The sequence below is a fragment of the Centropristis striata genome, chromosome 16 (genome assembly GCF_030273125.1).
Source record: "Centropristis striata isolate RG_2023a ecotype Rhode Island chromosome 16, C.striata_1.0, whole genome shotgun sequence".
In the NCBI taxonomy this organism is placed as follows: Eukaryota; Metazoa; Chordata; class Actinopteri; order Perciformes; family Serranidae; genus Centropristis; species Centropristis striata.
Genome location: NC_081532.1, coordinates 35,723,470 through 35,740,578, shown reverse-complemented (window position 1 = coordinate 35,740,578; position 17,109 = coordinate 35,723,470). Strand labels below are relative to the sequence as shown.

At 41.2% G+C, this 17,109-nt stretch overlaps 1 protein-coding gene across 1 annotated transcript in view; it reads left to right on the top strand.

Moving 5' to 3' along the window:
* The first annotated feature begins 1,242 nt into the window (after positions 1 to 1,242).
* ehd4 (EH-domain containing 4) overlaps positions 1,243 to 17,109 on the top strand; it is a 31,541-nt gene continuing 15,674 nt past the window's right edge. The window contains exons 1-3 of the mRNA XM_059353649.1: positions 1,243 to 1,634; positions 12,063 to 12,239; positions 13,135 to 13,232. Coding sequence (XP_059209632.1) covers positions 1,405 to 1,634; positions 12,063 to 12,239; positions 13,135 to 13,232 — 505 coding nt within the window. The 5' untranslated portion in view covers positions 1,243 to 1,404. The remainder of the gene's footprint in view (positions 1,635 to 12,062; positions 12,240 to 13,134; positions 13,233 to 17,109) is intronic.

The window sequence follows — 17,109 nt, the reverse complement described above, 5'->3', positions numbered from 1 at the left end:
TGTGTGTGTGTGTGTGTGTGTGTGTTTTACTTTTTTTTTAAACATATACAGCAGTAGTACAGTAACAGGAGTAGCAGGGTAAACATTACATTAATAAAATTTAAGAAACATCTAAATAATACAAAAATAAAAATGAAAAATAACAATACTAGTGAAATAATAATAAAAGAGAATAATAATAATAATAATATATATATATATATATATATATATATATATATATATAAATAAAGATTGCCAGGGGTCACAAGCGAAGAAAAATGAAATTGAATCAAAAATAGTGAAGTGGGAGTATAATCTCAAAGTTTTTATCCAGTTTTTTTTTTTATCCATTAAATCTCCAGTTCTTTCATAAAAACACAAAATAAAGGTTTCACTTTATTTTTCACATTTACATTCATGGATGTAAAACTTTGCAAGGATTATAATTAGATTAATTAAATAATATTCTTTTTCAACTGAAATGTTACTCATTTTAAAACCAACTGTGTGTGTGTGTGTGTGTGTGTGTGTGTGTGAGTGTGTGTGTGTGTGTGTGTGTGTGTGTGTGTGTGTGTGTGTGTGTGTGAAGAAGCCTTTGGCCCCTGCTGTGGCCCCTGTGTCAAATTAATAATAAAATGAACAATGGATCAATTCTAACCTTTTTTTTGTTAAAATAATATCTCATTGTACACAAAAGGAACCCAGAATGTTACATTGTATAATAGTTTAACTCTCTGGAGTCTTAAAGGGATATTTGGTCCATTTTTGAATCCTTTTCATGTCTTTACGTGGTTTGTAAGTCATTCTGTGTCTTTTTTTGGTCATTTTGTGTCTTTTTTGTCATTGGTGTCATTTATGTGTCTTTTTTGTGTCTGTTTTAGTTATTTTGTTTCTTTTTTTGGTCATTTTGTGTCTTTTTTGTCATTTTTGTGTCTTCTGTGGGGTTTTTTTTGTTATTCTGTCTTCTCATTTTGTGTCTTTTTTTGGTAATTTTGTGTCTTTTTTGTCATTTTTGTGTCTTCTATGGGTTTTTTTGGGTTATTCTGTCTTCTCATTTTGTGTCCCTCTGATTAAACCCTGGCCCCTCCTGGGCCCCCACAGTTAAACTGCTCTAGAACCGTCACTGGTGTTGCGTCACAGGGGGAGAGAAGCAGGGCGGTGCCCGCAGGTAGACGCACCACTAGCGGTCACATCACCACCAAGAGCCGGGAGACAGAGACACACACACACACACACAGAGGAGCAGTGTGTTCTCACACACACACACACACACACACACACACACTCCTTCCTCCGCTCAGTGTGAAGGACGAAGAGACGACAACAGGCGGAACATTTGGAAATATCGAAACAGGGAAGTGTGAGAGGAGCGCGTGAGCCTGAGGAGAGAGAGAGAGAGAGAGCGCGAGGCGGAGGAGCAGCATGTTCAGCTGGGTGAAGCAGGAGCAGGGCGGCCGCAACAAGGAGGGGGAGATGTACCAGACGGTGACGGAGGGCCTCCAGAGCCTCTACCTGAAGAAGCTGCTGCCGCTGGAGGACACATACCTCTTCCATGACTTCCACTCCCCGGCCCTGGAGGCCGCGGACTTCCAGAGCAAGCCCATGGTGCTGCTGGTGGGCCAGTACTCTACTGGGAAGACCACCTTCATCAGGTAGGAGCCAGCGCCGCGGGGCCGCCCTCTAACCCTGCTGGGAGCCGTTAACCGGCTCTAATAATCACTATTATTAGTCATTAAGGTGTCTGGGGGGTGGAGAGAACACTGCATGAGGCTACACCACCTGAACCAGGTGTTAGACCAGTTCATCCTATAGGTTAGGACTCAATACCAGACTCCCAGTGGGAATCTGACCATTTAAGGCTCTTGTGGTCCTGGTTCAGGTTCCAGTAGAAGAATACCATAATATAATATAAAGTGTCGAGCACACGTGTGGTGGTTTTTATGGGAAATTCGGCGAAAACTAAATCAACCAGAGCGGATTTTTTTTAATTTTTTGTATCAGTTTTCTGATGATGTCAGCTGTTCGCAGCATTCTGTTGGAAAACTGCAATGACAACAAGGTGAAAAACTTTAAATCTAAATAAAAGATGTTTGTTTGGGAGGATCAGGTTCATGCCGAAGTGGAATAATAACATCAGTCAGTCCAACATGTCTCCAGTCTGTCTCTACCATAAGTAGAGCGGGCTAGATGGTAAAAAGGTCCTAATAAGGAGACTTTGTTAATGGAGTCTGGTGATATTTATCTTCTGGGTGTTGACATTATTTAACCTTGGTAACATGAACCAAACATTTAGTTTTATGTTCATGGTGAATCAGTCAGTGAAGCAGTCTTCAGGTATTATTATTATATATTATATTATTGTCCACCTGCTTACAGACTGCTACTTTAACTGAGTTGTGGAGTCTTCAGAGCATTGTGACAGCCGCTGAGGCTCATGGGTAATGTAGTCCTGTACACTGACAGCCTGCTGGATGGAGGAAAGTGTCTCCCAGATAAATCAGATTTCCTCTCAGAGTGTTTCTGAGGAACCGACCTGCCATTGTTCTGCGTATTTACCTTTTTATTCTGTTACTCCGGCAGATAGATTTGATATTTCCGGAGTTTTTGTTGTTGTTGAGTGAGATCTGAAGACGAGAGGTCCTGAGGCAGGACAGAGAGACAGCTGAGGTTTATTATTTCTACTGGAACATATTTCATCTTCAACAGCTGCTTCAGCTTCAGCCAGAAAGCCAGAAAGTGAGACTCACCTCACCTGCTGCAGACACCTTTTGGTCTCTGCAGCTCTTTTCACCGCATGCTTTAGACCGCATGCTTTAGACGGCATGCTTTAGACCGCATCAGTGTAAACAAGACGCCGATACTTTCCGCCCTAAACCGTGTGTGAAATAATCCCTCCTGCTGCTCTGGAGCTGCTGTGGAGCTCCCTGATACTTGGTCATGTCTGGATTAATAATCAGATCCTTCTGCAGGAGCTGTGTCTGGATGACTGCTGCTACAGCACCAATACATCAATCTAAAGCCAAAATAAAGAGATTTATCTGAAATTTAATGTCAATAAACAGATCAAATTAATGCAGAAATAACTATGACATGATGCTGATGTGGATAAAGTCTGACTTCATGCTCCGCCAGGTCTGTCTGCAGGAACACAAGAGAAATTATTTTAAAATAATTGTTTTCCGAATGGAGTTTGGTTTGATCAGCGTTATTAATCAATGGATTTATTTGGGAGGTTTTTTATTGTTTGTTGAACAGTTAAAGGATTTTAAGAGGCTTAAACACAAAACAAATAAGTTAAATAGATAATTTAAGTTATAAATTAACACATTCTTTCATGTTATTTGGTCAGTTTTATGGGTTTTTATGCATTTATCAGTATGAAGCCAAAATAAAATGAGTTATCTGTGATTTAATGGATATAAATGATGCTGAAATAACTGTAACATGATGCTGATGTGTGTCAGGTCTGTCTGAAATAACACAAGAACACTAATCACAGCATGGATGGTCCTGGAGGTTTTGTGCGATTCTGCAGTGATTTTTCACCACTTTTATTGATCCTTGAATGAGAGTCATAGCTACATTTAACACCACGTTTGTGTAACAAACAGAATCAGAAGCAAGACATGACTCAGCATGAGAACAGACTTCATATTCTCGTGTATGAATTCATGTTTAATGTCATCAGCTGAAGCCTCGCCTCTGTTATTACTGACCCGGTACTCAGCTCCAAAACAGGATGTGATGTCACCAGTCTGACTGAGGTCATCAGGAATATTGAGCCACGCATCAATACAGAGAGAGAGTCTGCTGGTGATGCTGCTGCTTCTCTGCAGACAAGTGCAAGTGTTAGTGTGTGTGTGTGTGTGTGTGTGTGTGTGTGTGTGTGTGTGTGTGTGTGTGAGAGTGTGTGAGTGTGTGTGTGTGTGTGTGTGTGAGTGTGTGAGTGTGTGTGTGTGTGTGTGGGGGGGGGGGGGGGGGGGGGTAGTCGTGTGTTGATCAGCTCTTTAACTCGTGACATTGTGCCTCCCTCGGGGCAGAAACAGCCAGGATTAAAAAGAAACTGAGGTCATGTGTGTAAGACAGGAAACTTTATGAATAGAAAGAAGGATTTTTTTTCCTGTTTTTTTTTTTTTTGTGCCTGGTTTGGTTCCAACAAGGGCGGCACGGTGGTGAAGTGGTTGGCACTCTGGCCTCGCCCCTCAGCTGGAAAACATGCAGCTTGGTGACTGTTTTTTGTTGCTCTTTTTTTACATTCTCCTCTCTGTGTCCTTGTATCTCACTGCAATATATAAAATCTCTATAAATCTATAAGTCCTGCAGCTCAATCAGAACAACTCAAACAGTCTTTGTGCAGAATAACACAGTTAGAATGACAGAAATCAGAAAAAAGAAAAACACAAAGTTGGATCATTACTCAAAATCACCCCCCCCCCTAAAAAAAACAGCCACAAAATTAGCATAAATGTATGTAAAATGATCAAAAGAAGACACAACATTTTTAAAAAAGCCTCTCCTGTCCTCTCCTCTCTGCTCTGTGTAAACAGCCTCTCCTGTCCTCTCCTCTCTGCTCTGTGTAAACAGCCTCTCCTGTCCTCTCCTCTCAGCTCTGTGTAAACAGCCTCTCCTGTCCTCTCCTCTCTGCTCTGTGTAAACAGCCTCTCCTGTCCTCTCCTCTCTGCTCTGTGTAAACAGCCTCTCCTGTCCTCTCCTCTCTGCTCTGTGTAAACAGCCTCTCCTGTCCTCTCCTCTCTGCTCTGTGTAAACAGCCTCTCCTGTCCTCTCCTCTCTGCTCTGTGTAAACAGCCTCTCCTGTCCTCTCCTCTCTGCTCTGTGTAAACAGCCTCTCCTGTCAGGGTAAACAAAGTTGTAGAGCTTCATATCAGACGCGTAATAAATGAATCCAGTGTTCGTTGTGATTGGCTGATCAATGGAGCAGGTTTTTAGTCTTTGTTAGGACACGCTCTGTCCTCTGCAGATCAAAGTGCTGATAACTGCTAAACACCTGCCAGGTGAGCAGACGTGCAGGTGAGAGTGAGTGAGGAGCTGCATGTGGGTGGTTGACGTGACGCTCAATGTTTGTGTTCCCAGTGACAAATATTACTAAAATTTGATAATATTTCATTAAAATTAATATTTTAATATGCAGTTCATTCTTCTACATCTAATCCATCTGCAAACAATGAGTATCGTTCTTCAACTATGCAAATATTCTGTTTTGAACATGACATTTGTCCACCGGTGCAACTGTCCTAGGTAGCATTACTTATCTTAAAACAACTGTCATTTAATGAAAAATGTATCTAAATACATTAAAATACTTGAATGCATGTCATACGAGTGTTTACCTAATGAATCTAGAGGATATAAGTGTTAAGGTCCCTATGTAGAGTTATTATGACATTGATTGATCATTGAAAATAATGTTAATTGATAAAAAATATTCATAACTAATATGCCTTGGGCTTATCTATCTTATCTGTCCAACATTCTCTGAATTAAATAATGACATTCTTTATTTTGTAGGACTACCACACCAAAAAGTGAATAATATGCTAAATATATGAAGAATTAGAAATGGACACATTCAGTTTTGAATTATTCACATATAAGGGAATATAATTGTATGTCATTTGACATATATTTTTGAATTATTCTTTTTTTTCACTTTGAATTTGAGTTCACGTCAACCACCCATATACAGTAGATGGTACATGTACTCTGCAGTGTTTTCAGCTGGAGCTCCGGCAGCAGAGACGAGTCTAGACCTGCTCAGACCTCCTCAGTCTGACTGGATCAGCTCTGAGCTCAGATCCACATACAGTCTGTCTCTGGCAACTTCTAGTTTAAAATGGACATTATTCAGGCTTTTTTCTGTCTGCAACATTAAACCCTGATGCAGTTTGTAAAGGTGACACTTGCTCTTCCATAAAGTTGGTGTTTGGGCTCAAATAAAGGTCAATAAAATTTGGAGCTTGTGAAACTTTTGTAGTCTCAACAACTAATTGATTAAAACTGATTTTTATGGTATTTGGCCGCTCCAGTGTCTCTCCAGCAGAATTTCAGATAATTAGCATTTGCTAAATCCACAGTCTCTGGCAGTTGTCTGCCCATTTTGACCAAGAAATTTAAAAACAAAGGTCTGTTTCCAGTCCATTTTGTGACTTTATGATTGTGGTCTTGCGCAGTGTTTCAAAATGTTAGTCTGGATTCATCAGAGTCACACAACAAACAAACTAACTAACCGGTCTAAGCAGTGATTCACCAGCAACTCTGCGGTTGATTACTGTTTTGGGCAGTGGAGTCTGGTGGCTTTGTACTTCTGTATTTTAGTATTTTAGCCACCTACTGAAATCTGTTCAAGTGTACTTTATACAACACATTTTATAACAAGTGGCTTCCCTTTTCAATCATTCTTTCACTCTCTTCACTCTATGCCCTCTGATTGATGGACCCCCACCTCCTCTTTTTGTTTTTCTTCTTATCTTTATCATTAGGGCCGAGCACCACTGTTATACTGTGGATTTCTTCTTCTTCCTCTTCCGGACGCAATTTCGTCCCGCTACTAGTCCTACAACTTGAAGAGTTGCAGGACAAATTATATAACAAAACGTGCGGTTTGATCGGGATCGGTGTGCTATTACTTTTCTCTACAGAATACGAATTTTTCGCGAAGTAAGTTGCGAAAAACTGCCCAAAATTTTGCATTGAAGTGAATGGGACGGTCGACAAAAAATGAGCGAAAAAGAACAATAATTGGATATTTTTAAACGTCTACTCCTCCGGCATAATTTCACCTAGAGACTCCATTTAAACTTTAAACAGTAGACACAAGTCTTGTGTATCGGTGTATTAATCCACGTTTCGATAGGTCATATAGTTTTAGAACAATCCCTGTTCAATGACCATGATCATTTTTGGAGAAATTCTGAGATTATAATGGGTGTGTATTGCACGGAATGTTCGTGTCACAGTGTGTGACATCATCGCCAGAGTGTAGAGGGAGAGAAAAAACTGTCAAAAAATAAATTTGAAAACTGCGCTCCAGGCATTTTTCTGAAAAAAACATATGTAGACATTCAGGAAGAACTCAGGACGCTCAAAGTGAAGTCGGATCAATGATAGGTATTATGGTTTTGCCAGAAATTCTTTCTGTTCGAGGCCAGAAATTCCAGTCTGTCCACCTCTGTTACGGAACATTGGCAGTTGGTGGCAGTTAATTCAGTTGATTGCTCTGCTCTGATTGCCTTTGATCTTTGATGTGATTACAGTTACAGATAAACACACACACACACACACACACACACACACACGCGCACACTCCTCCAGATACACATGTTTCACACATACACACACATTTTGAGGTTAAAGGTCATAGGTTGCTGTATAAATAAATACTTGTAAAGGAATGCTTGTTGTAGGTGTGCTCCTTGTATATTATATAGTATCATAACATTACTAGTATTAATTGTTATAAATCTCTGAAGAATCTCATCATAGTGTACACACACCGGCAGTAGCTCCCGTGGCCCTTTCACAATTTCCCCAGAGGAAATTTTCTAGTTATTATTATTTATTTATTTTCACATCATTTTTTTTTTTTTTTAATTAATTATTATTATTTTTTGATTTACACATTGTTTGTTATTCACCCGATCAGGTTCCTGTTGGGCCATAAATATAAAATAAGAAAACATCCTAGGAGGCAGACCGTATGTCTTGCTTTTCATTCATCATGATGCACAGTATTTCTATTGTATCAATATGTTTATATTTTAAATTGTGACGGATGTGATGTGATTATAACATTGGTTCCTGTTCTAATGTGCCTTACCTCCTAATAAAAATATTAAGGGGAAAGAAAAACAAAAGTGTCTCTTCACAGGTCACCAGACTCCGTTGACAAAACCAGTAATTTAACCTTGCAGAACAGGGGATTTGCTGGTCTACTGCTACATAAGTCTGTTACTTTGTGATTGTGTTATTGTGTGTTAGGGTAAAATGACTGTTTTTGTCAATGGAGTCTGGTGGCTTTGAAGATAGTTTTATGTACTTCTGTGTTTTAGTATTTTAACCACCTACGGAAATCAGTTTAAGTTGTTTGGAATATTTTCCACTTTCACCTTACCATCAGACAGCCTGTTGTGTTTCTGCTGGGGGGAACTGAAGACGCGTTTCTATGCTCTCTTTAAAAGTCACCAGACTCAATTGACAAAAACAGTAATTTTAACTCACAGAACTCAGGACTTGCTGGTCTACGACTGCCCCGATCTCATAATTTGTGATGGTGTGATGTTCCAAAGGTAGACCAGCAGCTCTCGTTTTCTGCAAAGTAAAATGACTGTTTTTGTCAATGGAGTCTGGTGGCTTTTTAAAATGAGCGAAGATGACATTTGAAGGGTTTTCTGACGGCAAGTTAAAGCTGTGAAGATATTGCACCCACTTTATGCATCTATCCCTTTAAGGTGGTAAACCATTGACTGTGATGGATTATTGATTTTCAACAATCTTCTAGGTTCTTTAAAGTCAGAATGTGAAAAAAATCAATGTGGTCAAACTGACTGGGAGCTGAGGTCACTGCAGCAATGGTTCACTGAGCTTATCTCATGTCTGCAGAAACAGAGTGTGTGTGTGTGTGTGTGTGTGGGTGTGTACATATCGGGTACTAACAGACTCTCGTTTGGCAGCAAACCAGACCAGAAGAACTGACCTGCAATCCGTTTACGTCCAACACAAGCTGCAAAGTAATCGTTGCTGCTGCTGTGTGTTTTTGTGTGTGTGTGTGTGTGTGTGTGTGTGTGTGTGTGTGTGTGTGTTAGCGTGTGTGTTAGTGTGTGTGTGTGTGTGTGTGTGTGTTCCACTACTGGGGCCCCACCCTGCCCTGAGGAATGCTATGAATCATGAGAACTGAAAAGAATTCTGTGAATCATAGGAGGAAGGTGCCAGTAAATTGCAGAGTCGACATATTTTCTTCTTCTTCTTCTTGTTCAGTGACGGAGTTGAAGTGAAACCGGCAGAGTTAACGGTGCTCCGGTAAACGTGACGAGCAGTTAAAGATGTGTGGTGGTGACCAGAGATATTGATGATGATAATAATAACAATAATAATGTTTTTCTCTCTGTTGGGGTCCGTCTTTCTTTGATGTCGACAACAGGAAGTGAGAGGACGGGGTCGCTGCAGCCGTCCTCCATCTCTTCCTTCCTCTCTCACTTTACTTTGACGTGTGAAAGGTCGTCGAGGTCGATGTTTTAACCCCTCAGTGTCTGGCCCCCCTTTACAGAGAACTGGAGGTTGGGGCCAGTTGAATTATAGCGGCCTGTTAATCTGTTAACATTTCAGAACAATAACCATTCTCATGCTCAGTTAAGTCCCATACGTTGGTGCAGCAACTTCTGGGTTCATACCATTTGTTTGACACATTTGGTGCAAATGTAAAAATTTATAAAAAATTGTGACAAATGGTAAATGGACCTGCACTTATATAGCTTTTCTAGTCGCTTTGCGACCACTCAAAGCTCTTTACACTACAGACTGACTCATTCACCCTTCCACACACACATTCATCCTGGTGGCAGAGGCTACCCTAAACGCTGCCTCCTGCCACCATTGGGAATTCATTCACACACTGATGAACGCAGCATCAGGAGCAATTTGGGGTTCAGTATCTTGCTCAAGGATACTTCGACATGTAGGCTGCCATGGTCAGGGATCGAACCACCAACCCTTCGGTTGGGGGCCAACCGACTCTACCAACTGAGCCACATCCCAACAGAAACCCACATTAAGACACCAAGACGTTGAGGAACAACAGAGAAAATGTGTTTGATTTGTGTATTATGGGCGGTTTTCAGAAGTATGCACACAATTCCTATAGAAAGTCTTTATTGAATTTAATTAATTTGTGTAGTGTTGCTGCTGAGAAACCCCCTTATAGTGAATCTAGTGTCTCAGCCCTCCATCCTCTGAATGCTCCAGGTCTCTAGTTGGTGGTTGTAAAGTTTCATGAGGCTGTGATTATCCTAGAGGTCCCAGCAGCTCATTTTATACACTGAGCTCAAGTTTCACTCACTAACATCATCAACATGAAGAACATTGAATCATTAAATCCACAAGAGTCTCAGCTTTACACTCAGACCCGATTTATGCAGCTCACAGACTGTTTAGGGACCCCAGGATGCACAAAGATTCACACACAAGAGGACACAACAACACATTTACTTTGTTTCTCCTGGAACATTATTGTGGTTGGTACCAATAAATTAGAGGACCCAGAATGGAGCCTTGTGGAACTCCGCATGTCATTTTTGCCCGCTATCTTCATGAGAAAACCTGTATGGTTTCTACCCCAAACTACATTTGATTTGCATAAAGTGGGCATGTCTGTAAAGAGGAGACTTGTGGGTACAAATAGAACCCATTTTTATTCAGATATCTTGAGGTCAGAGGTCAAGAGTCTCAGCTTTCCAGTCAGACCCGATTTATGCAGCTCACAGACTGATTAGGGACCCCAGGATGCACAAAGACTCACACACAAGAGGACACAATAACACATTTACTGCAGGAGAAACACTGACTGTTATCAGCATTCAGTGAAGGGACTCGTCATGGAGACACATTTTCATCCAGCAGGCAGATCTGTATGTTAGAAAAGCACAAGTATTATTTCTTTGTCAACGTTGCCAAATAACAAAGATGTCTTAAATATGCACATTTTTCAGTGCAGTTTGGCAAGAGATGATCTTCTCCTGTGAATCACTTCCAAACTATACAAGTGAACACAGTTGGATGCAGATTTCTGCCAAGCTTTCAGAATCTGCTGCTTGCAGAGTTCTGATGCACCAAACTCTGTTCAGAAAACCATCATTTTAACAGCAGTGTTCTTGTGTTCTAGCAGACAGACCCGACAAAGCATCAATTCAGACTTTTTACACATCAGCATCATGTTGTAGTTATTTCAGCATCATTTTGATCCATTTATAACTTTAAATAGCAGTTAAATGCCGATTTATGCAAGACAGACTGTTTGGGGACTGGTAGCTCACTCTCTCACTCTCTCACTCTCTCGCTCTCGCTATCTCGCTCTCTCTCTCACTCTCTCTCTCGCTCTCTCACTGTCTCGCTCTCTCACTGTCTCTCTCTCTCACTCTCTCTCTCTCTCGCTATCTCGCTCTCTCTCTCACTCTCTCTCTCTCGCTCGCTCTCTCTCTCTCTCTCTCGCTCTCTCACTGTCTCGCTCTCTCACTGTCTCTCTCTCTCACTCTCTCTCACTCTCTCACTCTCTCTCTCTCGCTATCTTGCTCTCTCTCTCACTGTCTCTCTCTCTCTCTCGCTCTCTCACTGTCTCGCTCTCTCACTGTCTCGCTCTCTCACTGTCTCGCTCTCTCTCTCGCTCTCTCTCTCTCTCTCTCTCTCGCTCTCACTGTCTCTCTCTCTCACTGTCTCTCTCTCTCTCTCTCTCTCTCTCTCTCTCTCTCTCTCGCTCTCTCACTGTCTCGCTCTCTCTCGCTCTCTCACTGTCTCGCTCTCTCACTGTCTTTCTCGCTCTCTCTCTCTCTCTCTCGCTCTCTCTCGCTCTCTCTCTCGATCTCTCGCTCTCTCTCGCTCTCTCTCTCTCTCACTCTCACTCTTACTCTCACTCTCTCTCTCTCTGTCGCTCTCTCTCTCGCTCTCTCTCTCGCTCTCTCACTGTCTCTCTCTCGCTCTCACTCTCACTCACTCTCACTCTCTCTCTCTCTCTCTCTCTCGCTCTCTCTCTCTAGCTCTCTCTCTCTCTCTCTCACACTGTCTCTCACTCTCTCGCTCTCTCTCTCTCTCTCTCTCTTTCTCGCTCTCACTGTCTCTCTCTCACTGTCTCGCTCTCTCACTCTCTCACTCTCTCAATACAATTTAATTCAATTCAGTTGGCTTTATTGGCATGACATAACACTGTATATATTGCCAAAGCAACCATCAGAAAAAAAAGATAACAGTAAGGAATATTGAAAGCAATATTTACAATAAATTATTACAATTCTATTATTCATTTGAAAAGAAATGTATAGTAGATAGTAATGTAGAATTCTCTCTCTCTCTCCCCCGAGGTACCTGTTGGAGCAGGATTTTCCGGGGATGCGGATCGGTCCGGAGCCGACCACCGACGGCTTCATCGCCGTGATGTACGGCGAGAACGAGGGCGTCGTCCCCGGCAACGCTCTGGTGGTCGACCCCAAGAAACCCTTCAGGAAGCTCAACGCGTTCGGAAACTCCTTCCTCAACAGGTACACACACACACACACACACACACACACATTATCAGCTCTGGGATCTGATCAGTCTGAAGCTAATCAACGGTTTAATTGATAATGAATCGATCGTTAGTTGGAGTCTCTCTGCTGTCGGTCTGAGAGAGAAAACAAGCCGACATTGTCTGCTCTCTGAGGTCCTGGCAGCGTCACTGCTTTCCTCAAAACATTCACAACCCGGAAATGACCTCCAGGCTCCTGACTGACATGTAAACACACACACACTCACACTTGTAGCGGTACTTTAAATTTGGCTAAAAACACTCCGGTCCAAACGCATTTCCTCCGTCCAGAAATATTTCTAAGAGTGGCAGCAGGAAGGGACGGACAGTCGACCCCCCTGAGTGTGTGTGTGTGTGTGTGTGTGTGTGTGTGTGTGTGTGTGTGTGTGTGTGTGTGTGTGTGGTCAAGACATTTCTTAAACGAGGAACTAACTTATTGTTTCCAGGGGGAAATGTTTGTGCGTCACCACGTGTCGGCGCGGCCGTTTTGTTTTTTCCCGCCGCTACAGTCTGTCGGCTAAAATTATCTCCAAACTTTATATTTATGACGAGGTGACGGGTACACACACACACACACACACACACACACACAACAGGATCTGGTTAGTGCAAACACTTTATTTTAAATGACACAGGGAGAATAAAGAGATTCTGACACAAATATTAACATTTAACACAAGTTTTGGTCGCTTTTTATAGCGAACATTTTCGTAACTGATGATCTGTTCGAGGACCGTCGAAAATAATAATGATAATGAGATTTTATAGTTTATTTACCTTTTAATTTTTTAAGAGTTAAGAGTTGAACGATTTTATTAAATACCTCTCTTACTCTGTCTGTGTGTGTGTGTGTGTGTGTGTGTGTTCAGGTTTATCTGCTCTCAGATGCCCAACCAGGTTCTTCAGAGCATCAGCATCATCGACACTCCAGGCATCCTGTCAGGAGAGAAACAACGAATCAGCAGAGGTGGGTGTGTGTGTGTGTCTGTGTGTGTGTGTGTGTGTGTGTGTGTGTGTGTGTGTCTGTGTGTGTGTGTGTGTGTGTGTGTGTGTGTGTGTGTGTGTGTGCTGATGAAGCTGTGTCACAACAGTCCTTGAGATTCTTCCACTTCCTTGTATTGTCTGAAGTCAGCAAACCGCCAACAGCTCCTCATTCATTCATCAGTTCAAGGTCAGAGGTCACCGTGACATTTCACTGTCCTCTCCTCTCGGCTCTGTGTAAGCAGCCTGCAGCAGCCGGGTCATTCCTGGTTTCACTGTGTCGCTGAGGAGAAACTATCTCATACTATAACTATACTAACCCTCTGAACACCACAAATCCACCATTTATCTTAGAAAGAAACTGTAGAAACATACAAAGTCACAAAGCTTAAAAAAATGTATTTAAAATTTTACATTCAGCAGTATAATGCGCATTTTCTATATTTTGCATAGAATGCACTGCAATTTAACATTTTATTTATTTTTATAGCATTTGCATTTAATGTAGAAGAAAACAAGAAAAACCTTGTAAAATAATAACAACAAAAACAACAGTCCATTTCTTTTCTTTTTTTTACAGTATATAGAGCAGAGAGGAAACATTCGTGAAAATAAAGTGATAATGAGAATAATAAATCATTTTTTTTAAATGAAAAGAAAAGACTATAGAGAGACAAAAATGATCAAAAAAAGACAAAAACAAGAACAAAAAACAAAGACAAAAAGGGCATGAAATTACTACAGTTACAAAATGACCAAAATAGGACTCAAAAATACCAAAGAAGAGAAAATTGACAACAAAAAAAGTTGACAAAGAGACACAAAATGACAAAAAAAAACCTCAAAATGACCAGAAACGTGTTTAAAAAAAACAAACAAAATCACCAAGAACATTAAATGACCACAAATGACCTAAAAAACACAAAATGACCAAAAAACCCCGGAAATGACCAAAAAAAAGACACAAAATGACCAAAAAAAGACACAAAATGACAAAAAAAAAGACACAAAATGACCAAAAAAAAGACACAAAATGACCAAAAAAAAGACAAAATGACAAAAAAAAGACACAAAATGACTAAAAAAAGACATTAAGTGACCAAAAAGACTAAAACACATTAACACATGAACACTTTAACACAGTGGAGACAGAGCTGACTTCCAAAATGATTTGGCGACCCCCAGAAATCATCTCGCGACCCCAATTGGGGTCCCGACCCCAAGGTTGAGAACAGCTGCTGTAGAGGGATAGAATCAGCTGGATGTGGTTGTTATTGAAGTGAAACAGCTGATCGTATACAGCAACAAAGGTTCTGTCAGTTAGAGTTCCGGCCTCGCTGCTCCACATGTTGTGCTAGTGTCCAGATGTGGCTGAGCTCCCTGAGAGTTTCTCTGTTTCACATCTACATTTCTAAACGGTTGTTGTGGTTAAAGAACGGAGGAAACAGGCCGGGAGGCCAAACGGGAAGCGAGAGAAACAACGGAGAGGAAGAATTTCACAAGTTTTACTGTGAAAGAGTTTGAGGAAAGATCACAGAGACACCAACAACTGGCTGAGGTCACAACATTTAATATAAATCTCTTTAACATTCTCCTCTCTGTTTCCCTGCAACATACAGTAGTGTTCAATATAACACAGCCCTGTCAACTAATTGCCCAATGTCACAGCCTTAAGAGCTGCATATCATGAATGCTGGTCTGGTTGGTTTTCTGAGAATCTACTACACCTACTGGTACCTTGTTTACCATGTAGCCATGTAGCAATAAAATGCTACCATGTAGCAATGTACCAATAAAATATAGCAATGTAGCAATAAAATGCTACCATGCTACAGCAATGTAGCAATGTAGCAATAAAATGCTACCATGCTACAATGTAGCATTGCTGTAGCAATGTAGCAATAAAATGCTACCATGTAGCAATGTAGCAATAAAATGCTACCATGTAGCAATGCTACCATGCTACAGCAATGTAGCAATAAAATGCTACCATGTAGCAATAAAATGCTACCATGCTACAATGTAGCATTGCTGTAGCAATGTAGCAATAAAATGCTACCATGCTACAGCAATGTAGCAATGTAGCCATAAAATGCAACCATGTAGCAATAAAAAATATACTAAGTCGTCATTTAGAGTCCTGTTTGGTCGTTTGGTGTATTTTTGTGGTAATTCTGCAACTCTTTCTAGTCATTCTATGTCTCTTTGTAGTCTTTTTTGCATTTTTTGTTCATGTGTTATCTTTTTTTTGATGATTTGGTGTCGTTTTGTCATCATTTATGTGTCTTATGTGATAGTTTAGCCTCTGTTTTTGGTCCTCTGTCCTCTTCTGTCTCTTTATGGCCTTTTTGCGTGTCTTCCTGGTTGGTGCATGCCTCTTTGAGGGACCTGCTGCAGGTGAAGGTGTTGGGTCCCTCACCTTCACCTGCAGCAGGGCCAGTGGAGCCCAGCAGGCTGGGCCAGAGAGGAGGAGGAGGAGGAGGAGGAGGAGGAGGAGGAGGATTAGAGGGAGGGTCACAGGAAGCAGCGCGGGGCGTTCCCTTCATCTGGAAACACTTAGAGAGCTGCTCAGCTGAGGCTGAATTCCTCCTGAACACACACACACACACACACACACACACACACACTGACGTCAGCAGCATCGCTGACAGATTAAACTTGAGGTGTGTGTTCAGAGATGTTATCACATCATGTCTTTATATCTTTGTGCTCAGTTTAATTATTTAGGGCCTCGGGGCAATCTCCCCAGCACTGGTCCCATCCAGCAATATCTGTAGGGACCAGTGCTGCACTACTGTTATACTGTGGATTTCTTCTTCTTCCTCTTCTGGACGCAATTTCGTCCCGCTACTAGTCCTACAACTTAAAGAGTTGCAGGACAAATTATATATCAAAACGTGCGGTTTGATCGGGATCGGTGTGCTATTACTTTTCTCTACAGAATACGAATTTTTCTCGACGTAAGTCGCAAAAAACTGCCCAAAATTTTGCATTGAAGTGAATGGGACGGCCGACAAAAAATGAGTGAAAAAGAACAATAATTGGAAATTTTTAAACGTCTACTTCTCCGGCATAATTTCACCTAGAGACTCCATTTAAACTTTAAACAGTAGACACAAGTCTTGTGTATCGGTGTATTAATCCACGTTTTGATAGGTCATATAGTTTTTTATCAATCCCTGTTCAATGACCATGATCATTTTTGGAGAAATTCTGAGATTATAATGGGTGTGTATTGCACGGAATGTTCGTGTCACAGTGTGTGACATCATCGCCAGAGTGTAGAGGGAGAGAAAAAACTGTCAAAAACTAAATTTGAAAACTGCGCTCCAGGCCGCAAATTCCACTCTACAGAAATAATTTACACATAGAAACGTAGGAAAATTAGTCTTCTCCCTCACAATCCTCTGGTAAAGCTGTCAGAGTTATAGTTTGGGCGTAGGACGCACAGATGATCCACCAACACCACCAACAGCCTCATTGGCTCCCATATTAAAAACGCAGGAAGATTTCGGAAAAAAGGGAGATGGAACAGTTTTTTTAGATCGCTCTAACAAAGCTATTTTTTTAATTTTTCTTTAAAAAAATCATATGTAGACGTTCAGGAAGAACTCCAGACGCTCAAAGTGAAGTCGGATCAATGATAGGTATTATGGTTTTGCCAAAAATTGTTTGCTGTTCGAGGCCAGAAATTCCAGTCTGTCCACCTCTGCTGTCACTATGCCGAAACAGGTGTCAGTTAATTCTGTTGATTGCTTTGATCTGATTGCCTTTGATCTTTGATGTGATTACAGTTACAGATACACACACACACACACACACACATGCGCGTAAGCACGCACACTCCTCACACATGCATACAC